At 49.3% G+C, this 26,629-nt stretch overlaps 1 protein-coding gene across 3 annotated transcripts in view; it reads left to right on the top strand.

Annotated features, from left to right (window-relative positions):
• Positions 1-21,991, top strand: part of CGN (cingulin) — an 82,717-nt gene extending 60,726 nt beyond the window's left edge. For all 3 annotated transcript variants that reach the window (XM_054997773.1, XM_054997763.1, XM_054997782.1), the window contains 5 exons: positions 2,392-2,475; positions 12,560-12,678; positions 13,768-13,876; positions 15,162-15,325; positions 17,101-21,991. In XM_054997773.1, coding sequence (XP_054853748.1) covers positions 2,392-2,475; positions 12,560-12,678; positions 13,768-13,876; positions 15,162-15,325; positions 17,101-17,242 — 618 coding nt within the window. In that variant the 3' untranslated portion in view covers positions 17,243-21,991. The remainder of the gene's footprint in view (positions 1-2,391; positions 2,476-12,559; positions 12,679-13,767; positions 13,877-15,161; positions 15,326-17,100) is intronic.
• Positions 21,992-26,629: the final 4,638 nt, after the last annotated feature.

The following is a 26,629-nucleotide window of genomic DNA, read 5'->3' as shown; positions in this document are numbered from 1 at the left end:
TCAGGTGGGTGGGGCCACCTGACATATGACCTCTTGGAGGAACTGCGTTCCTGCACGTTCCCCCTCGAAATGAGCCCTGGTGGGAAGCCATAAGAAGGGACCTGATGGGTCTTGGTCTGTCTAGTTCAATGTCCTTTTTCCAACGGTGAGCAGGCGGATGTTTCCAGAAATTCCAGGTAAACAGGGACGCAAGATAGCAGCCCTCTCCAGCTGTGTGTGAACTGGCATGGAGTGATATACTACCCCTGAATATGGAGGTTCCGTTTAGCTCTCATGGCTGATAGCTGCTGGCAAGCCCATCTAGACTTGCCTTAGAAGTTCTCTGTAGTCCTAAGACCCACCAAAAGCTTCTAGGCAGCCCACAGCCACAGCCAAGCCTCAGAGCCTGTGGCATCAGCCATGTGGTCAGATTTTCAGCCTACATATCTTATTCTGCTCACCAGCATTATATGAGCTCTTGGTTCACATCTCATACGCAGCTGGAAAAAAACCCCAAATACTTGAATTGCTCAGAGAAAATTGGTCTCTCAGGCCCTCATCTGTGTCAAATGTATACCAGGGCCCTTCTCTATATGTAGGTGTGATTGGCAGAGGATCTTGGGGCCAAGGGGTTGAATTCTGCAAGGGTGTGTAAAAGCTGGCCTTGTCTTGCCACAAAACACGCAAGTAAAGCTGTTTATCTCCCTGGTACACAATGAGATCACCTTCCCGGCAGAAGGCCTGCTGTTGTTGTAAATATTGAATGTTCAAAGCACTTTGCATCTCTTATCTTGGTGTAACCTCTAGCAACCATCCTGTAAGGTAAGTTGTATTATTGCCAGTGCTTGAAGAGAATGACTCTCCATGCCTAGGTTCCTGAAAGGCACAGTTCCCCCAACGTGTTGCCCAAGGGCACCATGGCACCTGCTGACACTTTTCCTGGTGCTCTCCAAGTGGTTTTTAGAAACTGGATGGGGCCAGGTAGGGCTTTTGGCCAGCAAGGCACCTGACGGGTGATTGGAGACCTGATCGGCTTTGCAATTTTTTTTTAAAGTTGCTTCGGCGGCAGCTGCCATTTCAGTCACGGCATGACTGTTGTGCGTATGCAAGAAAATATTTTTCAACAATACGTTGGTTTTAAAAGGCATTCTGCTAAGCAAAGCTTCTGCCTGAAATGTTGATGAGTTACTGTTAGAGTTACGCATAACCTCTCTCCCTGACCTTTGGTGGTTGGCTCTGCTTCTTGTGGCTGCTGTTTTGTGGTTGCGCCCACCGCCCTCTGCCAGAATTCCGAAGATTGCGGACCCCTACTCTAGGGAGATCACAGCAGAGGGGACTTGCTGATACACAGGGGGTCTGCACCACCACTATTCGCATGTTAGAGAAGGCAGGGTTCATTTTACCTCCTGCGCACTTCAGTCCAGCCCACATGTGACTGGGTAAACCACGAAAGCCAGGTCATCATCATAATAACAATAACATTTGATTTATATACCGCTCTTCAAGACAACTTAATGCCCACTCGGAGCGGTTTACAAAGTATGTCATTATTATCCCCACAACAACAATCACCCTGTGAGGTAGGTGGAGCTGAGAGAGCTCTGAGAGAGCTGTGACTGACCCAAGGTCACCCAGCTGGCTTCAAACTGGGAATCAAGCCCAGTTCTCCAGATTAGAGTCCTGCACTCTTAACCACTACACCAAACTGGCTCTCATGTTCCTTTCCGTCTTCCACCAACCAGACTTCACAAGGAAGTTCACAAGCAAGGCATGAAATGTATATCCCGCCCCCCCCCCTGGGTGGAAGAGATCCTATTGTGGGAAGGATCCCCCACAACTCCATCTTGTCTTGCTTCCTGCACCTTTTGCTGTTGACACCTATGTCACGGCTGACACATATGCTTCACTGTAACCCTGTAAGCACAACGTCATATGGAGTTTTTTCAGCCAAAATGGGGGTGTCGGTAGCTGTGCAAGCACGAGCTTGGTGGAGCAGGCCATGTGCCGTGGGGGAAGAAGGTTCGTGCCTCAGCATTCCCAGTCCGAAAAATACCTTTTCCGGCTCCGGCAGCATTCTCAGCTGTTGGACCCCTCCCTTTAAAAAGTCCTGCCACCCCAAGTGGGTTGATAATGCAGTTGGGGCAGCCCTCTCTGGGCTTGAGAGACAGGCAGGCAGCAGGTTATAAGGTTCTTTTCTTTGTTTTAATGTTTAGCAATTACTGAGGGGGATAAAGAAAAAGGAGCCCCCCCCCCATTGCTGTCTTCTAGTTGTTGTTCTTGGCCTGTCTGTTGTGCCGTTGGCCTTCTGTTCCATTTTGTGTCACTCCCGGAGCAGACCTCTCCTGCTTAGGTTGTAGAACATCGGACAGGAAATCTCGCATTAAGCCCACCCCTTCCTCTCTCTTTCTCCAGATCGACCAATTGCGCGCCGAGCTGTTGCAAGAGCGTTCTGTCCGGCAAGACCTGGAGTGCGACAAGATCTCTCTGGAGAGGCAGGTGAGGCTGTTGTGGATGCTTTTGTTTGCACGAGCCCTTCCTCTTAACAGCCCGCCCGCTCAGAGGCTGCTGGGTAGGCCCATATCCGGCAACACTGATGAGTGCTGGAGAAATTAGCAGGCTTGCTTGGTGAAGTTTAAACGGCTTTTCTTCATGGGAAACGGCTTACTGCACAAATCCAGTCCAGTCCGAAGATTCGGAATCGGTCTCCTTCGGTTTACTCCCGAATTGGAGGGCTGGCTTAGCAGCCACACACTTTCACTCCTTATCCAACTTGCAGCTTCTCTGAGACTTGCAAACTGGAAGCACCAACCCATCTATGCACTCGTGGCAATGTTAAACTCTGGCGCTACACAGCATCAGCAGGGACAGAGATGAACGGGCATCAAAGAACCTTCCCTTGTAGGCCCCGTCGTCGTTGTCATCGTCGTCGTCATCATCGTCATCATCGTCATAAAAACAATAAAAACAACTTCAGTAGAAATACAGAAAAATTACTTTAAGCTGTGAAAACAGAGAATATATTAAAAACAACTGAAACAAAGGCTGAATACAAGAAGAAACAGTTTGAGAATAGATTAAATAAGGACAAACCCTTACATGGGCAACATCTAAAAACTATTGAAGGAAAAAGTGACAACAGCCTAACTTGGGCATGGTTGAAGATGGGTACATTCAAGAAAGAAACTGAAGGCCTGATCTTCACAGCGCAAGAACAAGCATTGCAAACGAATGTTATGAAAGCCAAAATTCAGAAAATCAGTGAAAATCCAAAATGTCGACTTTGCCAGGACTAAGTTGAAACTGTGTCCCACCTTATCTCTGAATGCAGCAAAATTGCACAGACGGACTACAAAGCTAGACGTGACAGGGTCACAAAGCTAACTCATTGGTCATTGTGTAAAAAGTATAACTTGCCAGTATCAAAGAATTCATGGGAACATCAGGTGGAAAAGGTGCTAGGTAATGAAGAAGTCAAGATCTTGTGGGATTTCAGAATTCAAACTGATTGGCACCTTGAACATAATACACCAGACATAACAATCGTGGAAAATCAAAAAGTCTGGATAATCGACACTGCAATTCCTGGGGATGTCAGAGTCAAAGAAAAAGAACAAGAAAAACGATTAAATATAGAGATCTGGCAATAGAATCCACCCGACTATGGAAGAAGAACGCAACAGTAGTCCCCATTGTCATTGGGGCACTGGGCACCATCTCGAAAAACTTTGCCATTCATATGGAAAAACTGCAGCTTTCTGAAATAACACCTACAGAACTGCAAAAGGTGGTGCTACTTGGAACAGCGTACATATTCCGCAGATATCTGGTTGATACTTAGGTCTCTGGTGGAAACTTGTGTCAGCTTAGTAAGGCCAGTCAATAATAACATGTGACCTCTGCTTATTGTTGATTGTGTTTCAGATAATTCGAATAATAATAATGATAATAATAACAACAACATTCGATTTATATACCACCCTTCAGGACAACTTAATGCCCACTCAGAGCAGTTTACAAAGTATGTTATTATTATCCCCACAATGAACACCCTGTGAGGTGGGAGGGGCTGAGAGAGCTCTGAGAGAGCTGTGACTAGCCCAAGGTCACCCAGCTGGCTTCAAGTGGAGGAGTGGGGAATCAAACCCGGCTCTCCAGATTAGAGTCCTGCTGCTCTTCACCACTACACCAAACTGGCTCTCCGTCCAATGGGAACCATCTGCCCTTAGCTGCTCAGGCTTCTGGAACCTTCCTTGGTCCCACTGTGGGCAATAGCCCACCCCCTCTTTCTGCATCTCAGTTGCTCCTTTGCTTCAGCTTCGCCCCGCTCCTGCATGGCCGTCAACAGCTGAGCTGCATCAGAAGGAGATGTTTGCCTTGGTTACTGTTGCTTTGGAGAGGATGCGGTGAAAGAGTGGTTTGTGTGTCTTTGAAGGGCCTTTGGTTCCCAACCTGGGTCCTGTATGATGTCTTCCCTTGGCCACCCTGATCTTCCTTCTTGCTCTTGGAGAAGCTGCACAAAGCCCAGTTTTCTGTCCGTTTTCTGGACTGTTAGTGAACATTCCGTGGCATCCAGCATGATTCTGTCTAGTCTCTAGAGAAAGCAGGGGTCATTTCGTAGAAAAAAAGAACTGGAGGAACTCATTAGCATATGCCACGCCCCTTGATATCACAGGAAGTGTGTCGTTGGCATAACTGATTTGCATATGCCACACCCCCTGACATCACCTATCCAGGCTTTTTTGGACCCAATCCTGGCCATTCAGGGTCAAAATTGGGCCCAAAATGTCAAAAAGGGGCTGAAAATGGCCAAAAAGGGCCCCAAAATGGTCAGGATCAGGCCGCTGCTGAGCGGGAGAGTGATCCAGCACCCGTCAGAGGCCTGATCCCGGCCGTTTCGGCCCCAATCCAGGCTGAAACGGGCCCAAAATGGCCGAGAGTCAGGTGGGTGGGGCCACCTGACATGTGACCTCTTTGGGGAACTGCCGGAACTGCGTTCCCCCTTGAAATGAGCCCTGGGAGAAAGCCATGTTTTGTGTCCTGCTTTCAGAGATTTGGTAGGTGTGTTGCATGTGTCTGGGCCTGCCTTTCAGGACAGCCTCTGAAACTTTCTCCCTTATGTAGCTTGCTTGGCGCCTTCTTTAGCTTTAGTAAATTAGGGCGGCTTGGTTCAAGCAGTTTTTCAGAGTCTGCTTAAGTCGATGCTGGCTTCCTCTTGCCTTCTGCTGGGCAACGCAACCGCTTGTCACGTTAGTCTGATCGGCTGGGGTTTGGCCGGCTTTTTAAAAACACTTCTTTTGTTACAACTTGCAATGTAATTTTTAAAAAGCGTTGTAGGCCGCCTCGGGGATCGAAGGGCACAGTGCCTGTGCTCTGATAAATAAATCACGCAGCCCTTCGGCTAATGGCTAGATAGGGAGATCAAACCTCAAGAGGATCAGCCCGTGTCAAGCTTGGGGGGAGAGTCGTAGACGTGTTCTGCGTTTGCCTTGCAAGCTGACGCGAGCCCTGATGTAATCGTGGGGCAGGCTGGAAATTTAAATAACGCCCGGCCCTGAGTTTGAAATTTAAAAACGAAATCCCAGCTGTGAAAGCATCCCTCGATGACATGCACTCCCCAAGGGGGGGAAATATCCAGGGAGTGTAAGACGGGTGTGGTTAAACAGAGAAGCGTGAAGATTAGGAAGGAGACAGCAATCAAATTAGTAAGTTGTCTGTTGATGGAGGTGGCTTAGGGGATGAATGGCAAAGAGGAGCTGGATCCTGGCTTGCCGCCAGATCTTTGGAAGGCGGCTTATGGTGAGAGATGGCAGGGCAGGAAGGATGGGGGGGGTGGCACCATGGCCCCTGCTAGCCTGGTGCCCCCCCAATCTGTAGTGGTTAGGAGCGTGGGACTCTAATCTGGAGAGCCGGGTTTGATTCCCCACTCCTCCACTTGAAGCCAGCTGGGTGACCTTGGGATAGTCACAGCTCTCTCAGAGCTCTCTCAGCCCCACCCACCTCACAGGGTGCTTTGTTGTTATGGGCATAATAATAACATACTTTGTAAACCACTGAGTGGGCATTAAGTTGTGCTGAAGGGCGGTATATAAATCGAATGTTGTTGTTGTTGTTATTATTATTAGATTTTGTGAGGTTCAGAACCTGACCTGCAGTAGCGGGGAGGGCCCAGATCAAATGATTTATTGTTTATGAGTGAGGCACCGTGGTATAGCGGTTAGAGTGTCAGTCTAAGACTTGGCACAGCCTGTCGGGCATCCGGGTTGCTGAGTTGTATTTTTGGGTTATTTCCTTCTCGTAAGCCTGTTTGAGTCCCCAGTGTTGGGAGAACAGCGGGATAAAAATATTCTTAATGAGGACAGGGCTGTGTGTTCTGGGAAAAAAATACAGGTCTATGCAGGGGACAGCAGTGCTGGGGAAGGGAGGAATGGCTGAGCACCTTCTTAGCTGGCAAAGCCTCCCTGGTCCCGGTTCAGTCCCTGGCAACAGCCACAGGTAGCTGGGTGGGAGGAGACTTTGAAGAGTGGCTGCCAATCAGAATAAATAATACTAAGCTAGATGGACCAATGGTATGACTTGAAAGAAAACCGCTTCATTGGGGGCGGAACAATTGGCAGAGCTTCTTGCGGGTGCAAAGATTTTCTTTCGATCCCGTCCACCGTCAGTGATGGGAGATATTTTTATGCACGTCCAAAAGAAGGGATAGAAAAGAAAAACGTTGCCCGGCATGCACTCATTCTCGCTGCTGCCAGATTTGCCCAGTTCAGGCTAAACCAAAATGGCTGAAGGAAGAGCTACCTGGCGTGGCTTCGTTCCGTGGCTCGGTTTCTCAAAGGACGTGGGCTGGGTGGATCTGATCGTAACAGCTTTGTAAGCCATGGGGGAGAGGGTTGTGCAATGATCAGCAACGTTATAGCAGGGTCTGTTCATTCCAGGAGGTGGAAAAAGCGATTGAGGACAAAACAGAAATCCAGTGGTGCCTTAAAGACATATGTACATATGTAGATGTCGTATACTGAATCAGGCCCTTGAGTTAATAATAATTATTGACTTCTCCCATCTGGCTTTTATATTGTGTATGCTGTATGACTGAATGTTTTTTAAACTTTTTATGGTTGTATGTTGTATAAATAAATTTTAATGTGTTTTTAAATTGTTGTAATCCGCCCTGAGCCCTTTGTGGAGAGCGGTTTTCACGACAATCACCCTGTGAGGTGGGTGGGGCTGAGAGAGCTCTGGAAGAGCTGTGACGGACCCAGCTGGCTTCAAGTGGAGGAGTGGGGAATCAAACCTGGCTCTCCAGATTAGAGTCCTGCTGCTCTTAACCAGTTTTGCCTGTTTAGACTGGCAGCAGCTCTCCAGGATCTCAGGCCGAGGTCTTTCACATCCCCTGCTGCCTGCTGCTTGTAAACTGGAGATGCCGGAGCTCGAACCTGAGACCTTTTGCATGCCAGGGAGATGGTCCACCATGCTACCACTGCCCCAACAAATAGCATTTATTTCAATATGAGCTTTCGGGAGGCCCAGCTGACTTCTTTGCTCTGACTGAGAGGAGGTTCTGGCTGTTCCATAAGATTGGCTTTTCCAAGAAAACCATAAGAGGAAAAGACACAAACTAAACAGAGCCTGCAAGAAGGAAACCACACAGCCCTATAAAATGAATGGAAACTGAGCCCTCTGGTAGGGCCACAACCTGAAAAATGTCTGTGTTTCTGTGCTCATGTTTGGAGTAGAAAGTCTACTCTTCATGTACAGGCAAGGCTGGACTGACGAACAACATGTGGAGTCGAAAGAAAAATTAGAGCCACCAGATGGGTCAGGGCTTCAAATTCTAATGTACAGAGGAACCTAGAAGAGCACCAAAAACTGGATCGCTTCTCAGAAGGGTGACAAATCAAGTATGGTTCCTAATGTGAGCGTGTCTTCCCGTGCAGATGCTAACCCCTTTCTAGGCATCAACGCCTCCTGAATTATCTGAAGAACAGCAAAAGATCCAATTGCTCCTTAAAAAGTTTCAAGCAAGCGAATTTACCCCCAGCAGTGCGCCCTTTGAACAAGAGTTTCATCAAAGATGACCGCTGAATGGAAAGCCACAGATGAAATTCAGGAGAAATAGAGAGAGGTCAGAGAGAGCTTTATAATTTCTGCAAAAAATACATTAGAGAAAGCTCTGACTGAGCGTGCTTAGGAAAGGGGGCTTGCAGTGAATTGTGTGTTGCCTGCTAATTTTCATGCCATCTAGGAATTTTCCAACACTCTAACCACTACACTGCACTGCAATTATGCAGCAAGAAAGCCTGTAAGGAATGAAGCTGGATTCTGAAACAAGCAGGAAAATTAGCATGTTTTTCAGCACATTTACACCATTTCCCTTAATCTGCACCATTGTCCTAGTTTTGTTTTTAAAATTTTGTCCCCGGAAATCTCGTTCATCCATCCCTGTGTCTTGTGAGACTCGTTGACTGCGCTTAGGACCAAACGACATGTTACAACGTACGCGAGTCCAACAGGGGGATTCGCAGACATACTGCAGCAGTGAGTTCCTCCATTTAAAAGTGCCGCAGGGGCCTGTTTGGGATTGGGACTGCAACAGGGAGGGAAGAGGAGCTCCTCCTGTCCCCCCACTCCATTTTCCAGAGCTCATGCTGACACATGCAGAGCCCCAGACAAGGCAAATATCCCCCCCCCCCACATGCCATTTTGGCTGGTGGACAGCCTGTCCTCCCTGTAAGCTGCAGTCTTCGTATAAATTGGGGCCTACCTCACTTTTAAATGGAGTTCCAGCAGAATTTGCAGCTGCGATCTGGCTGTGAGCCCCTGTGGTGGACTTGCATCTGTTGTTAAGGTGTGGCTTGGCCCCTTTTAAGCCATGAGAGCTAGACATTGCTTCTTATTTTAAAGAAATTGGTGTTGAAACTCTCAGGCACCTGAATTCTCTGCTGTCTTTCACACGGAGACTGAGATGGATTGTGGCGCAGGCCCAGCCCCTTCGCTGTAAGTGAAGGGCCCTTTCAGGCTGCTGAAAGTTGGGGCCTCCCGTTTCCTTTTGGCTCGGAAGAGCTGGGAGGGGCTCGGAGCTTGTTCAGGTTGCCAACCTCCAGGTGGAGTGCAACAGAGATCAGTTCCCCTGGATAAAACTGCTGCTTTGGAGGGGCCCTATGCCATTATACCCCACAGGGGTCCCCTCTCTCTCCAAACCCCACCCCATACAGGCTCTACCACCAAATCTCAAGGAATTCCCGGCCCAGAGTTGGCAACCCTCGGGCTTGTTTGCTTGGAGGCTCTGAAATTACCTCAGCTTCCCCCGCCACTTTGGACAGGGTCCCTTGATTTCGCTGACAAGCTGTTTTGAGATCTGGCTGGTTCTGAGCGGTCTTCAGCCGGCTGCTTCTTCTTCCCAGGGAAGCCTTTTCCTGTCTGAGCTTGCAAAAAGCGAGACTTTGCTTATGCAAAGGTACCGCTTTAGAAGCAAGAGCCCCTGAATAAATGTTAGAACTGAGAATCCCTGTGCTTCTGCTCTCCGCAGTAATTAAAGCGAGCCAAATAACTCAGCAACGCTCCTCTTGCGGGCTGAATTGGCCTTCCAGGTGCTCGGAGAGATTGGATCCAGAAGTCCAGGCTGATGGGTAGCAGCAGAAAAGACTTAAGAGCCCAGTAGCACCTATAAGACTAACACAATCTGTGGTAGGGTATGAGCTTTCGTGAGTCATAGCTCGCCTCTTCAGATACCGAGAAGTGAGCTGTGACTCACGAAAGCTCATAGCCAACTACCAATTTTGTTAATCTTATAGGCGCTACTGGGCTCTTGCTCTTTTCTACTCCCCCAGGCTGCATTTCAAAGTCAGCTTAGGAAGCCGAGTTAACTATCATCTGCCCAGGTTGCAAAGATTGGGTTCAGCAGAGGTGAAAACCATTGGACTGGATTCTGTGTGGTTCGACTCTGCTAATGGCAGCTGCCACAAACCCACGTCCAACTCAGGCTTGGGCTGACCTTCCCCTACCCTGAGGTAAAACCTCTCCTCTCTAAGCCTATGAAGCAGTATCCTGGGCTGGGAAGCCTCTGGTAGCATGGTTGATGTTAAGCTTCAACTTACTTTCTTGCCCCACCCTTATGGAATATTAAAAATGGTTACCCAGCCGAGTCTTAGTAGGGGACAGATCAGGGGTTTGCGCTTCCCTTTAGCCGAAACTGGCACACAAGATCTTGGGGAGGTTCAAAACGTAACTGAAGGTTTATTTACAGTCGGTGAAGGCAGGTAGGCAGGTGTTTGAACTGAAGAAACAGAAAGGTTTTTATACAGCAGCTTCACTGGTGTGAGGCGCAAAACACTTGGTATAACACTAGGTTGCTGGCTTCTTTCAGAGGTTGACACTGCTTCACAGATGTTTTATACACACAAACACAGCACGGCTTTCCCTCCTCTCCAGACTTAAGGGTGCTCCACTGAGACAAACCCTTCCTAGATAACTGGGCAGGCGTTGTAGTTATGAGCTATAACCCGGTTCCTGGCACTGAAGGGGAGACTCCTCTCTACCCACTTCCTTGGCCCTCTATAATCCCCAGATCTCTTGAGTCTAAGTAGGAGTTAGTGCTGGTTTTCCCCACTTTAGTCCGAGGACTAACAGTGCTTCACAAACATTTCTTCTTCACACAGAGGATTCTCTGGCTGACCCTCTCTGGTCCAAAGCCAGGCTCCAACTCTCTTTCCCTCTCTTGTTTTCCCTCCAATTCCAACTGACAGCTTCCCCAACATTCCCTCCCCAACTGCCATTTCAGGCTAACCACATGGCGGGGAATGGGGGGGACATGTCAATCATAGCTCACTGACTGGAAATCTCAGCATCTGAAGCGGAGTCCGTCACAGCAGCATTCCCCCCAATGAACCTGTCCTGACCTGGATGGCCCAGGTGAACCTGATCTCAGATCTCCAAAGCTAAGCAGGGTCGGCCTTGGTTAGTAATTGGATGGGAGACCTCCAACGAAGACCAGGGTTGCAGAGGCAGTGGCAAACTCCCTTTGTTTGTCTCCTGCCATGAAAACCACGCCAGGGGTCAGCTAGGACTAAAAGCGTTTCACAAACATTTCTTCCTCACACAGCCGTAAGTCAGCTATGACTTGAGGGCACGCTCCACCACGTATACAGAATTTCGCTGGCTGTAGCTCGGGATGCATTTTGGAGTGACGCAGCCGTGGCTCTGGCCAAAGAATTGGCTCTCCAGGGTATTGTCGAAGGCTTTCACGGCCGGAGAACGATGGTTGTTGCGGATTTTCCGGGCTGTATAGCCGTGGTCTTGGCATTGTAGTTCCTGACGTTTCGCCCGCAGCTGTGGTTGGCATCTTCAGAGGTGTAGCACCAAAAGACAGAGATCTCTCAGTGCCACAGTGTGGATAGATCGGCTCTGTCATTAGCCTCGGTTGCCTTCTCCTCTGCCGCCAAGAGCGCCAGCAACTCGCTTCCTTCGTTTTCTTGCATTCCATGGGGATACTTGGCAGCTGGTGTCACAGGCGGGAAACACTTTATCCCTGACTTGCAAAATTCTCTTCCTATCTGTGCAGCTGTTTGCCCGAAGCATGTTTAAACACAGAGAGGGAGGTGTCTAGGCTCTTCTGGGACTCTGTGAAGTTCTTGCCACGCTGTTTTTCTGCTTGGCTGCCCTTCAGCACAAGGGGAAAATAATTACTGTTATGTAACTCCAGTCATAAAACTTCCACCCAGCAATATTACATAACAGCGTAATGGATGCTTTTGTCATTGTTTGGAACTGCAGCTGGAGCCACAATAATGGGCTTTTGGAGAGCTGAAAGGGACGAAAATATTTTAGAGTCCAGCCCACTCCCCTCTGCCAACATTTCACCTGCTCTTGCAATCCAGGGCTCTGTCTGCCACGCTTAGAGTGCAGCGGTGCAGTCAACAGAAAGGCGAGGGGGAAATTAGACCACTCAAGCCAGCGAACCAGTCCGCACATAACAGAAGAAAGTGGAAACTTAGGTCGAACAAATTTGCCCCCTTGTGAAGCCTCAGGGCTTGCCTGCAAATATTCCGTTTTCTCGCTCCCTCTTGTCCAAGCAAGTTCCTCGCTCTTGAAATGAGCGTTGAATTTATTCTGATATGCAAGTCACTGGCCAATAGGAGTGAAGTCTTTGCGCGTTTAGCCCCAAGAGGTGTCTCTGCAAAAATTGCTGCTGTGTGAATGATTGGGAGGCACCTTGTTTAAAAAAAATCAAGACGTCTTACCAATACATCGATGCAACGTTGCCACCTGACCCTGAACCTGTTCTGAATTCCAGGGCTCAGCCGTGGGCCTTGTGGGTTGCTAATAAGACTGCTTCTGAGAACATGCAGAGTGTTTCCTCTTGCCTCTTAAGTAAACCAGGCAGCTCATAAAAGTAGATATGGGCGGGGAGGGAGTGCACGTCCAGGTAGTAGAGTCTTGATCCACCTTTTGCTTCTGGGAATCGTCGTCTGTGTGTTCATTTTTAAATGGACAGGAAGGCCCCAAAGGCAGCAATTTTCGTAGGGAAGCTGGGGTTCTCCGCTTTGCACCGCTTGCGTAAACTCCTGCTTTAAAACCTCCTTTCCAGAACAAAGACCTCAAGAGCCGCCTCGCGAGCTCCGAAGGGTTGCAGAAGCCCAACGCCAACGTCTCGCAGCTGGAGTCGCGCATTCAAGAGCTGCAGGACAAGCTCCAGGCTGAAGAAAGGTATCTGTGTGGATGTGGGTGTGGGAGGGTCCCATGCAATGAAAAAACAATGCAGTGCAGTGAACAGAAAGGTTAGAACTGTAGGATAGTGGAATAGGTGAGGAGGTTGCTTGACGAGGGAGAGGCTTATAGTCTGTTGCAATATTTATAGTGCGTATCAATCTTCCTTTTACAGCTTTATAGTCTACCTTTGTAACGCACTTTCTACATTTTAACCCACAATTCCTGGGCAGTTTTTGTTCCATTTCCGTTGCTTGCCCTGTGTTCCAATTCTGTAACCCCAGTTCTGCTACGTTTTTTATTGGGCTTTGCTGCCTGACTGAGTTGTTTTTTTAAAATTTTGTAACGTGCCTTGAGTCTCGGTGAGAAAGGCGGGCTATAAATGAAGCAAATTTTTTAAAAATAAAGACCTAGCCCTTCGGGCCCTTTGGAAGCTATGCGGCCTCTCACCAGGCTGGCTTCATGGTGCAGGTACTACACTTGTAGGATGGACTCGGGTGCCACCTCTGTTCAGAGCCGCAAAGGTCCTTTGTGAGACCAAGTTCTGTCTCCTGTGGCCCCAGGGTTGCTTTTGGAGAAGTGCCCTGTGCTGCTTTGGACGAGCTTTCTTACCCTGCTGCCACGCTTTTCCTCCCGTGTCTCCATTCGACCCGTGTTTGTACACGGTAGGAGCAAAGGTTAGGGGCATGGCTCAAGCTTTCCCTCCTTCTTCCTCCGTATCGTCCCGAGCCCAGTTTCCTCGCTCATCTGCAGCCCTGAGTTTGTATTGCACTGAGGCCTTCTGCTCATGGCAGCACCTTCCTGGGGGCTTAGGAGCCTTCCAAGCAGAAACGGCACCACCACGAGAGGAACGGGCTCCAAGCCTGAGATTCCGTGCTAGACTGGCATTGTCCCTAGCCAGTTGCCCTGCCTTCCCCACTCACTCTCTCCCTTCCTGGTCCTGACAGACCTGCTCCCGGATCCCCCTCCTCCTGGACCGCAGGGTCTTGCGACGGAGGGATCCCTTCACCCGGGGCTAGCTTAACCCGGTTGATCAAGGCCATGCCGAGACCCTCCGGGCTGAGCCATGCCGTTTCCCCCACCTTGCAGAGAGAAGAGCATCCTGTTGTCTTCTAGCCGCAAGCTGGAGCGGAAGGTGAAGGAGCTGACCATCCAGATCGACGACGAAAGGCAGCACGTCAATGACCAGAAAGATCAGGTGGGTGGGGGAGAGACGGGTCCGGGGAAAAGGGGCGCGCCCAGACGGGAACGGCGCCTGAGAAAAGGATCTCAGTGTTTGGAAAGATCTCGCATAAAATCTGCCTTCTACTGAATGAGTCCACCGGGCTGTCATTGTCTACTCGGGCTGGCAGCCGCTCTCCAGAGTCTCGGGTCTTCCACATCCCCGTGACTTAATCCTTTTAACTGGAGACGCCGCCTCTGCTTGGACCTGGGATGCAAAGCAGGGGCTCTGCTCCTCTGCCACAGCCCCTCACCAAGACAGGGAGCTGCCTTGTACTTATCCGCCCTTTGGTCCATCAAGGTCAGCATTGTCTGCTTAGGCTGGCAGCCGCTCTCAGGCGGAGTTCTTCCGCATCACCTCCGCGCGATCCTTTTAACTGGAGATGCTGGAGATCGAACCGGGGGCCTTCTGCATGCAAAGCAGAGGCTCCTCTGCTGAACCACGGCTGAGCTCAGATGGCCTGACGGTCTGACGGCAGAAGCAGCTGAAGGTGTTCACGTGCCCAGGCAGGGCAGCGGCTCAGTGGTTCCGCTCTTACCGTCGTCCCCCAGAGAAGGTCCCGGGTTCCGTCCTTGACCTTTCCAGTAAAAAGGATCTCCTGCATTGCAGGGTGAGGGAATGCTCTTTGGTGGACGTGGTCTTGCGGTTAGGTAGAGCAGCCTTCCAACGTGGTATAAGGTGCCTGACACTGTAACAGGGATGGGCTGCAGCTCAGTAGCAGAGCTCTAGCTGGGCCTGAGGAAGGTGCAGGATCCAGCCCCTGGCGGCTCCGGTTAAAAGGTTCTTGGCAAGTGTTGGGAAAGGCCTTCCTCTGCTGGAGACCCTGGAAAGCTGTTGAGAGTCCAAGCAGAGCCGGATGGGCCATGAATCTGACCCAGTATCGTGTCTTCAAGGAGAGAGGCCCCAGCTAAGTGGCCGAGTTGCCTTCCCCGATGCAGAATAATAACTTTCGATTTATATGCCGCCCTTCAGGACAACTTAATGCCCACTCCGAGCTGTTTACAAAGCATGTCAGAAGGTCTTGGGTTCAGTCTTCAGCATCCCCAGTAAGACGATGGTTAGGAAAGAGCTTTCTCTGTCTTGAGAAAGGGGAGCCACTCGTCCTGGGAGACCGCCCTGACCTCAGTGGACCAAGATTTGGCTTGGGGGTGGAGTTCCTGCTTTGCATACAGGGAGTCCCCCCAGGTATATTCCCGGTGAATGGAGCGGGATAGCAGGTGGTGGGAAAACCCTGACTGCATTCTTCCTCCCCCGCGCGCAGCTGAGCTTGCGGGTCAAGGCGCTGAAGAGGCAAGTGGACGGAGCCGAAGAGGAGATCGAGCGGCTGGAGGCTGCGCGGAAGAAGGCCCAGCGGGAGCTGGAGGAGGAGCACGAGTTGAACGAGCAGCTGCAGAGCCGGATCAAGGCCCTGGAGAAGGACCTCTGGTAGGGGGGGGGAGCGTTGCCACCGCACGGGCGTTTCTTCTTGGGTGTCTGTAAGAAACGTTCACAGCCCTTTTTTGGGCTTTGCAAATCAACAATGGCTGCTTCCTTAGAAACTGGCGAAAATGTTGGGACTAGACCCACGGGAAGCATTCAACAATATCAAACACCCACTTAAATAAATTTTTTATAAATTTTCAATATTTAAAGTGCAAGTAAATATACTAAATAGCTAATTCTTCATAACCTCAAACAAGCAATATAGCAGCAACGATTCATATACAATTTAAATACATTCTACTGGAACAACCGGGAACAATAAAGTTGGTGTTCATGTCCTGCCTCCATTGTCGTTTCTTCCAACAATTGACTTAAGGTGTCTCCTCCAGATGGTAAGAAAGCCGCAGGATTGGAACTGGCAAGGCGAACCTTTTCACCCTATCTGGGGCCGGCTGAAGCACAGATTTCACAAAAGCTTCCTCAGGAGTAAAAGGCAAAACCACGAAGAAATCATAGGCTCGGAGACCCGGTCTGGGCGGCAGTAAATTCTAACGCGCATGAACACCAACTTTATTGTTCCCGGTTGTTCCAATAGAATGTATTTAAATTGTATATGAATCGTTGCTGCAATATTGCTTGTTTGAGGTTATGAAGAATTAGCTATTTAGTATATTTATTATAACTAATGTATTGCACTAACCTTGTTTATAGCACTTGCACTTTAAATATTGAAAATTTATAAAAAATTTATTTAAGTGGGTGTTTGATATTGTTGAATGCTTCCCATGGGTCTAGTCCCAACATTTTCGCCCCTTTTTTGGGCTTTGGCTGAGTAGTGTACTTGAGAAAGAACGGTGCTGTGCCCCAAAGAGCCTACAGTTTAGCCAAAGGGAGGCAGGCAGCAAGAAACCAGGTGAGTGAACGAGGGTAGCCACGGCAGTCACGTGTGTTCGGAGGAGCAGAGTGGAGAAGGAAAGGTGGGCCTGGGAAGAGAATCAACAGGAAACAGGAAGACGTGACAGCCTTATGGGAAGGTTGGTGTGTGTCGTCCCCCCCCCCCCGTCCCTGCTCCTCCAGTTCTTGCTTAAAAGAGGGAAACTGCAAAACAGAAAGGGGGAGGGAGAGAAAGATGCAGAAAAGGTGCTGGAGGATTCAGGTGTGAACTGGCTTTCCTGATGCATTTTCTTCCTCTGGAGAAGCTTCTCAACACCAGTTAATAATAAATACAATATTTTTATAATATTTCAATAGATCTCTCTGATGTACACAGGGCTTCCCATCTGTTATCTTATTTGATCCAAGGATTAAATGATTCATTGCTTTGTCTCGTAACTGTTGTTGGTTTTTTTAACTGCAGCAGTTCCCATGAAAGAACAAGGGTGGTGGTTAGTGTTTGGCTGCGACATGGGAGGTTCAATTCCCCACCGAGCCATAAAGCTCGCTGGATCATTTGGGCCAATAGCACGCTCTCGTTCTAACCAATCCCACAAGGGATACAATGGGGAGGGTGGAAATGTTTGTTACTCTGCTGAGATCGTTGGAATAAAGACAGGATAAAAATGGATGATGACCAGACGGTTGAAAGCAGTTCTCTCGGATAATTCAGTATCTAGCGAAGCCTAGTTGAACACTGATCAGGGAAACGGGGGCTTTGAAGGATGTTGCAGGTTTGAGTATTGCGGTCGTTGGGAATGTGTCAGGAAATCTGGTTGCAGCTTTGTGCTCCCCGTTGCCGAATGAGTGCCAATGGTTGCTTGCCTTCTCTCCTTCGGATCTAGGCGCAAGGCAGCCCGGTCCACGGCAGAGTCCTCCCTGAAGGATGACCAGCTGAGCTCGGACGAGGAGTTTGACAGCGCCTACGGCCCTTCCTCCATCGCGTCCCTCCTGACCGAGGGGAACCTCCAAACCAGTTCCTGCTAGTAGCATTCGGCTTTGAGGGTTGGGGCAGGCGAGCATTGCCTCATGGGGGGGGCAGGGGGAAGATGTGCCTCGCCCACCCTCCTCGTCAAAGCGCCAAAATGGACATTGGGGCACCCATTCAGAAAACCATTCTGGCTGCACATGCCATGCCAGGCGTAGAAGATGGAGGACACCCATCCCACCCGCCTTTTTCGTGATAAAATGGACCTCTTATGATGTGAAGGAAAGATTTTTATTTTTTTTTCTTGGGTGGGGGAGAGGGTGGTGTGTAAAAATGATTATATTTTAACCTATATTGTTTCTTGATCTGGTACTCAGGGCATCGGTGAATGAATGATTCTGAAGAACAAAGAAAGGAGCTTCTCTTTCTTAACCAAATTTTAATCGTTCTATGTATATAGGGGACATAAACATCTATGTACGTATGTAAAATGCATGTATACTGAAATCAATGTGCAATAATGGGGGGGGGTAATTCTGGGGAGATTGTAGGCAAGGACGTGTCTCAAAGGGGGAGATGTTTGTCTTCCCTGTTGGGCACCCCTGCGTGGGTGTTGAGCTGTAGGTTGGCGGTATCCGAGGTGGCCTTAACAATCGGCATATCCTAGTCTTGGCTGGTGCGTCCTTGTGCAAGTCTTAGGGTGCCTGAGATGGAAAAGCTTGAACGTTGCCTTGCGGTTGGGCAACCTTCTCCGGGGACTTGGCTTGTAACCCTTTCCAAGACTCTTTATGGCCAGTTCCTTCTTCTCTTGTACATCCCTCGTACGTCCCTTTCCTATCTATTCTGGTCCGCTCCTTGGATCCACTCTGCACTCCGAGGGATGCGTTGTCTTTTGCTCAGGAGCAGAACTAACTCTGAAACGGATGCACCTGAACCAGGGAAAGAGGTTTGCCGGATCACCGCTTCCAGCATAAATGTCAAGTTGAAGATTTTGCAAGATTTCAGCCAGGCGGGCAAAATACTCATGCTGAGGTGGGTGGTCCCAGACGTTGTGGACTCGATCTGTAGTGTCAGCTTGATCTCAGCCATCCAGCACCAACTGATTGGCAAGGATCTATTTGGGTTCTCTCTAAAGACGGTGGCTGAAGCTGTTCTGGAGGGGGAGGATCCTGGCAGCGTCACTGAAAAGTCTTGGTCCCTCTGAGCGTCTCCAGCTCTCTTCATGTTGCACCGGGAACAAGGTTTATCGGAATTCCTGGAGAATGCAATGGAGGAAACCTTTTACAATTGTTGATGGAAACCGAGAGGCCTACGACCATCAAGTTGTAAAAACTCTTGTGTTTGTGCCACTGAATCTTGGCAGTCCTGCATATTCTCGCTCCAGTGGGCTGACAATACCACCAAACCTCCTGTATTCAGGGCAGGTATTGCTGCAGCTGTGATGCCCATCTTGTTTTGTAACTGCAAAGCAAGGTAATTGTTAGCATTTGGGGTAAGGTCTGACACTCTGGTCCTCCAGTGGTTGTGATCGGACTGTGAGCACATGGCAGAACCCCTGATGTCTGCGAGTCACTTCCCACCTTACCATTTAAAGGAGGAGCACTCCTGCTAGTCTCTCCCATGTCAGGGAACGCAATCCCCAAGTAATGAATACATGTAGATGCGACTTTCAGTGGCATTTCAATGCACTTTAGCAATTGTTTGCAATTTGCAAACGATCCCTAAACTGCATTATCCGCCATGTGTGAAAGCAGCCATAACCCGGGAAGAAGGAATACCAGGGGTTTGATCCCTACAGGGAAAGGCTCCTTGGGCGAGGGAAAGCGCCGCTGTTAGCATGACGGATCTTCAGGGTCCAGTCCAGGGACTCTGTCAGAGGAGGAGCCATTTCCCAAAGCTCTTCCCCTGTAGGTTCTACAAGAAAGCCAGTAGGAATAGGTGGCTTCAAAGCAGTTAAAGATGCACGGCTTCGTCTCTTGTCTCGTCTTGACGATTCCTGAACCAACTCGTCAAAAGTATTTCTCAAACTCTCCTATGACCGTCAGCAGATTAGAGAAGTCACATCTATGGCCGCGTTCCAGCCTTGCCCTCAGTGTGTCTGCAGCTGGGACAAGGGTACGGTTGCACGAGCATCATCTATGCACCTGGGCACCTTCTCGTCGACCTCGCATTTGGTTCCACTTTGCAGAGAAGGCCAGGCCAGGAACAATCTCTGTGGCACTGAACCTTTCTAAGGGCTTTTTCCCCCCCTCCTTCACTTAACAGAACCCAGTCCGGGGCGACCCCACACAAACCTTTCCAGACCTTGCACTGTGTGCCTTATTGCTCATCTGTCCCTCAAGGGGAACTGTTTTGGACATCCTTTTCTGACCTGGATTTGGACTGGGAGGCCAGGCTTGAAAACACACCACTCGGGGATAATGGCGTACATCTACACCCCTGGCACTTGTCCATCTGTCTTCTTAAGCGAAGGGAAAGGGGACACCTTCCCGCTTGCTCAGTGCTCCAGAGCTCGCTCCCATCTGTCTCGCGATGGTGATAAATGGGAATTCTTGAAGAGGCGAAGCGTTCTTTCCCTTTTCCATTTGGATGCTTGCCCGGCAGAGGGGAGGTTGGGTGGACAGCCAAGGTCCTTTGGTTCTTGTTGGAGACAATCACAGGGAGGGGGGAGCTTTTGACACAGAAAATGCCTTAAGGGAAGCTCCCCCCCCCTCCCCAGCTATCTTGCTTCTAAATCCTTTACAAAAGGCGTTCTGGATAGTTTGTGGTGCAGAAGAGAATTCCAGGTAGAGCCACAGGCAGTTTTAGGGGTCTGGCCAGGGTGGAGTCAGTGGGGCCGTCTCCTCCTGCACTGAAGGCTGTCCCAATTGTAAGTCCAGTCCAAACATCAGGGCAGGCTGGAGGCCTCCCTTCAGCTGCCAGTTTTTGTCCAAATAAATGTTGTCTCTGGACCCCAGAATTGCCACTAGAGGCAAATGCTCAGTGCGGATTCTTGGAGCTGCGTTTGTTTCCCCATTGGCAGTGAAGGAGGCAAACCAAGTGTGCCAGGGCTAGGGTAATGTGGGCTAGTTTTTAAGAAAAGTGTAGCTCCTAAGTGTAGCGGTCAGGGCATGCACACGTGAATGAGATGCCCAGTTCTCAGTCACGACAACTGTGCCGTGGCGGGTGTTAAAAGTGAAGCCGCCATCTCGCTTGCCCGTCAACTCCTCTCTGTTGTCTCCAGCTCTCTTTCGTAGCTCAGTGGTGGGCAGGTGGTTGCCCTATGACTTTGGATACCTTTACAGCTGCAATCGGGGATTTCTTGTAAAGGTGAGCCTCCTTCCAAATTGGGGAGGATCTGGTAGGAAAAAACAGTAGAAAGGTGAACTATCAGAGGGCTGCTCTGTTAAACTGCCTGTGCAATTGCAAGACGCATCCAATTCTGGATTTTGTCCAAAACGTGGCAGTTCTCATTTGCAAGACTCCTGAAACTGGCCTGCTCCAACCTTCTCTGAATGTGCCCCTTCTCTGGAGAGTTTCTTCCCCCGAGCTCTGGACCTTGTTCTTTTTTCTTTTGGCCAGAAAAGTGGCATCGTTGTTTTGGTTTTGTTCTCCACCCTCTGCAGCACATAGCTGCTGAGCTGTGAGGGACTCTCTTGGGCCTGCTCACCTGATGAATATAATATATGGACAAACTGAATAGAGCCTGCTAGCCATATATTATGGCTTGGCAGGCACTCAACCGTCCGTCTCTGTTCTCGCAATCTCAGGCGCGCGGCCAAATCAGGACATTTGGGCCCCTGGTGAGCCACCATATGTAGCAGCTGGTTTATGGTAAGCCACAGGTTTCTGTAGGCCTGGCTTAGTTTTTCTATTGCGTGTTGGCCATGGAGTTCATGACCTGATGGATTCTTGCCTGCAGTCAAGACCCGTTTTATTTCTGCAGCGTGCAAAGCTGGCCAAAAGTCAACGCACGTCCCAGGAACTGTGTCTTGTAAGCACCCCAAGTTCACAAAGAACTTGCGTTCTTTTCAGACTTTTGGCAGAGCTTCCGGCTGATACAGAAAATGCTCTTTTTGGAGTTCACCTCCAGCGCAGGTGGTGTGATCTCCATTCAGGTCTCTAGAGGGCTGGCTGTTGTAAGTAGATCTGGCCCGATAATACACCAAAACCATCGGAAGGGCTCCAAAACATCTTGGCCATCATGACCAGGTGATTATAAGACTATCCAATAACTCAGTGGTTGCAAACTAATCGTTTTTAGACCCTCTGTGTTTGTGGGCTGCACGTAGATGGTGTACACAATTTTAAAAATCCAACGCCATACAGGGTGGAGAGTTGGAAACACTTGAACTTCCTCTAAAGCTCATTCAGAGACATTTTAGCAGGGGGCAAACTTTGGTGGTGATAGGCAGGCACCTATCAGGGGCAAAATGGAACCCGTCCATCAGAGCCCACCAGCTGAAGCATGTGTCTTGAAATAAAGCAAAGAATGGAATTACAAAAGAAAAGCCTTGCCCCTCCACATGCTCAGTTTTCCAGGGGCAAAACTTGGACTGGTTTTTTACACCCAGACCTCTGCAGCTGTACTTTTTACAATCATGCAATAATTTAGATGTGTATTGCGGGGGGGGGGGGAATATGAGCAACGTGGAATGTTGAACCGCGATTGTGCGCTCGCCCTATTGCGACGGATTTTGGACCATTTGAAATGGCTGCTAATGTGATTCGTTTTTATTATTTGTAACTTTTTTGATTTCATTCCAGATTTATTTTCCTTTATTAAAAGAACAAACTTGTCTATTGATTTTTAAAATAAAAAGGTCCTACATTAATTTGGGCGTCGGACTTTATTCTCTGCCCGTTCCCGCGCCATCTTGGAATTGATGTGTGAGGAAAGTCTTCAAAATGGCCACCAGCTCACCTCTAATGAGCCAAAATTTCATCCAGGTGGCTGGACTGGGAAACTTTTTTTTAAAAAAGGCTTTTCTTTTAGACCTGGTGAATGGGGAGTGGGTGGGTGATGAAAGACAGCCGGTCTTGTGTAGCTGTTTTTGAGTTTGAACTGATGCAACTTCACTGGGTGAATTTTGGCTCTTGGCCTCATCTACTTCGTAGGGTTGTAACATTAAAATGCAAGAGGGGACAGAGCCAGTATTCCACTCTGAACTCCAGGAAAGAAGGGAGGGAAGAAGGGAGGGGGGAGGAAGAGAGAGGGGAAGAAAGGAAGAGAGGGAGGGAGGAAAGGAAGGCGGGATGGGGAGAGGAAAGGAAGGAGAGGCGGAGGAAGGAAGAGAGGCAGGGAGGGGAGGGAGGGAGGGAAGGAAGAAGGGAGGAAAGGAAGAGGCGGGGAGGGAGGGAGGGAAGGAGGAAGGGAGGCAGGAGAGGAAGGAAAAGAGGGAGGGAGGGAAGGAGAAAGGGAGGAAGGTGTTAGACTTAATTAGCAGAGATTAATTAATGCACAGTAGAATATAAGAAGACAGACTCTAGTGTTTTAGCTCTAGGAAAATACTTTACTACATATTAGGACAAAGGGTACATTTGGAGAGAAAATACAGAATAGTTAACCAACTTCTACATCTTGATGGTCAGACTAGACACAATATAATCTGAACTAAGACATGAACAAAGAGCAATAAACCCCCTGGTATATGTTAGAAGTTAACTGCCTCTAATAAAGCTGGCTTTCCAATAGATGATCCTAGATCTCTTCATTAAGCATAAAGACTCGTTTCTATGGCAGGAATTTTAACTGGACAGCTAAGTGGCCCTATGCAAACTAGCTGACTAACTAAACTAACAGAACAACAACTTATTTCTTCTGTGGCTGAACGTGGGGCACTTGCTCAAATCCCAACAGAATGAAAGTATAAACGTAGGATGAATGGTCGTATGACCTGGAGGGAAGCTTTTCCCTCCTAGTCATTAGTTCTTTCTTCATTACGCCACCACCATCAAACGTTCCTAGGTTTAGTCCCCCCACCCAGCCATTTGGTACTGGTGAACCTCTGAGCATGTGTAAAGTGTTAAGAAAGGCTGAGCAGTTGGACACTGTTGACACAGCTTGAACTTAACCAAAGAAAGATCTTTATTGAATTACAGTAGAATATAAAATAGAGGGAGTACACAAAGAGGGAAGTGTATCACACTAGCTGGCAGCCATTGGAAAAAGAAAGAAGGTCTAAATGTCTCACTTCAACTTATGTATTTATTATTTTATTTGACTTAAAATGAAATGTGATTAAAACAATAAATTAATAGTCAACTTTAAAAACACTTAAACTTATATTAAAATACTCCGGCACCATTATACATTAGGCTACTTTGGATACTAATAAAAGACCTGCATAGGTCATAGCTGTGGGTAGAACACATAGCCGAGGGCAGTCAGAGAAGAGGCAGCGATCTTAGATAGGATAAGGGGGTACACCCGCTGGTCCTCAACCAAAGGCCTGGCGGAACATCTCCATTTCGCAGGCTCTGCAGAACTCTAAAAGGTCCCGCAGGGCCCGGATCTCCAGCGGGAGTGTGTTCCACCGGGCTGGGGCCAGGGCAGAAAAAGCCCTGGCCCTGGTGGAGGCCAGCCGGGTGTCCCTCGGGCCAGGGACCACCAGGAGTTGTTTATCTGCAGAGCGCAGCACCCTGCAAGGGACGTAATGGGAGAGGCGGTCCCACAGGTACGCCGGTCCCAGTCCGTGGAGAGCTTTAAACACCGACAGGGACACCACAGAGCTGGTTTTACGGTGGCATCAAAAGGCTAGAAAAACATACATTTATCCATCTCAGGATTGTCAGCTATAACAAGCATGCCAAAGAGAGGTTTCGGTTTGAGTCAATGTTGTACTGCCCTGGCAGCTTTTATTGCCCTCTCTTTCTGGAGAGATCCGCTTTCCCACGGCTTGATTGGAAAGGTGAATTACCAGCCAGCTTGGTATCTGCAGGCCTTCTAGGTAATCCTTGGCGTGACAGATGGCATAGTGAATATGCTTGTAGAATAGAATCAGCATCAGAGTGTTGGAAGGGACCTCCAGGGTCATCTAGTCCAACCCCCTGCACAATGCAGGAAATTCACAACTACCTCCCCCCGCCCACACACGCCCAGTGACCCCTGCTCCATGCCTAGAAGATAGCAAAAAGCCTCCAGGATCCCTGGCCAAACTGACCTGGGGAAAATTGCTTCCTGACCCAAAAAGGGTGATCAGCATTGCCCTGGGTGTGTAAGAAAGGGCTTGTGGGCTATTTATTTTTGTTTATTTTACTTCATTTATACTCTCCCTTTCTCCCCAAAGGGCACCCAGAGCAGCTTCCATCAACCTCTCCTCTATTTTATCCTCGCAACCCTATGAGGGAGGTTAGGTTGAGAGGGTGGGGCTGGCCCAAGGTCACCCAGAAAACTTCCATAGAAGAGTGGCAATTCGAACCTGGGTCTCCCAGACCTTAGTCTAACACTCTAACCACTGCACAACACTGTCTTGGAAAACAGCGGACTTTTCCTTCTCAATTTTATATACTGGAAACCAGCATTTTTCAAGATTGCGGGCTGAGATTATGGGTGGCGCTGGATGTCTTCCAGGGGAGGCGAAGCTCTGAGCCCTGACTGCATTTGAAGTCATGCAAAATCTGCAGAGATCTGGGAGCAGCTTCGCGTGCTTGCAAGTTTTTCACGCCGGAGCCAATGTGGAGTATAGGGGGAGGATCAAACTTTGGCCTGCTCAGCCACTTGGAAAGAAGTGCGAGGGCATCCGTTGCGGATCTGGACCCCCTCTGCCCTCTTCTCCCTGGAGTGACCTGGCTGGAGAGCATCTAGCATCATAGGCAGAAGAAGGGGGAGCGAGTCCCTGTGCTCTGGAAAGGGCTTTTCTAGACTTCGCCCCTTGTTTCTGAATGCAAATGGACAGCAATTGGCGGAAACTGTCAGTCCCTGGCAGGTAGACCCCTCAGCCCCTCTGCAGTGAACACACATTTGGTTCCAGTAGAAAAGCTTTATTCAGGATTTTAACAGTTCACGTCTGCACTCCAGCAAGGAGCTTGGTAGAAGTGATGAGTCAAAACATAAGAGGCTATGATATACTTGAAGTTTCCCGCGCCCCAGCAACGGTAGGTTTTGGCGCGCAAGATTACACGGGTTCTGTGAGAACCTCATTAGTACATTCTCAGCATCTGGTAAAGTAGCGAAGCTGGCATCCAGACACTCAAGGTCATCATGTCTAACTAGGAGATGCAGACTTCTGTGAGATAAGGTGAGAGGCCCCTCTCTGGGTCTGGAAAGCAATAGACTGTGGCATCAGTGACACAACAAACAAACATGGCATGGTTATACATAGACATGACCAGGGCTTTTTTTCTGGGAAAAGTAGTAGTGGAACTCAGTGGGTTGCCCTTGGAGAAAATGGTCACATGGCTGTTGGCCCTGCCCCCTGATCTCCAGACAGAAGGGAGTTTAGATTGCCCTCTGTGCCACGGGCAACCTCAACTCCCCTCTGTCTGGAGATCAGGGGGCGGGGCCACCAGCCATGTGATCATTTTCAAGAGGTTCCGGAACTCCGTTCCACCACGTTCCAGCTGAAAAAAAGCCCTGGATGTGACAGAACCACATCCACACAGGGGGAAACCTTCTCCCTGGCCTACTGCCTTTTTGGCAGGCAAGGCGGCCGAATGCCCACCCCACCCATAAGAGCATTTAGAGACCCATCTCCACCCTTTACAGCCTGCTGGGGAATAGTCCAGGAAAAGCTTTACTGCTACAGCCAGTGGTTAGAATGTCAGGCTAGGAGCAGCAAGATCCAGGTTCGAATCTCCACTCTGCTGTGAAGCTTCCTGGGTGACTCTGGGCAAGTCACGTCCTCTCAACCCAACCTTTCAGGGGTATTGTGGGGATTAAAAGGGAAAGGGAGAGCCACTGTGGTGTAGTGGTTACAGTGCTGGCCGAGAGTGTTGTCAGCCACTTTGGGTTCCCAATGTGGAGAAAAGTGCAGTATAAAAGAAGTAAATAAACTGTGATGGATTTTGTGTCCTTGAGCCGCTTTGGACATCACAGCGGCCAGGCCCAATGTCCCTTCCTTGGAGATTTGCCCGTGAGATTTTGTAGCGCTTCACCCTTCCTAGAACGGGGCAAGAGGGGCAATATTCAGACTATTTTGGAGACTTCCCAGCAGAAAGCCCCGTTCTTGTCCCCTTGCTGCTTGCCGGCTTGGCCAGGCGTTCTCCTGCCAACCAATGTCATGGTCTGTCCTGCGTCACTTTGTCATAAGAGCAACGAAAAGGTTATGCAAACGGGCGCAGTTATCATCGCTCTCTTTGCGGGGAAGTAGGTCAGTGAGTGTTTTGTTACCTAATCCGAGAGCAGGTTGTAGGCCGAAGAAGCATGACTCCGCTGGAGACGCTCCTTCAAATCGGCCGCCGCCCTTTCTGGCCTACATTTTAACCCAGCTGGAAGGGTGTCGCCTTCCAGGGATATGCCCTCACCC

The sequence above is a fragment of the Eublepharis macularius genome, chromosome 1 (genome assembly GCF_028583425.1).
Source record: "Eublepharis macularius isolate TG4126 chromosome 1, MPM_Emac_v1.0, whole genome shotgun sequence".
Classification (NCBI taxonomy): domain Eukaryota; kingdom Metazoa; phylum Chordata; class Lepidosauria; order Squamata; family Eublepharidae; genus Eublepharis; species Eublepharis macularius.
The sequence above is the reverse complement of the archived record's forward strand: the minus strand, read 5'-3'. Positions and strand labels throughout refer to the sequence as shown.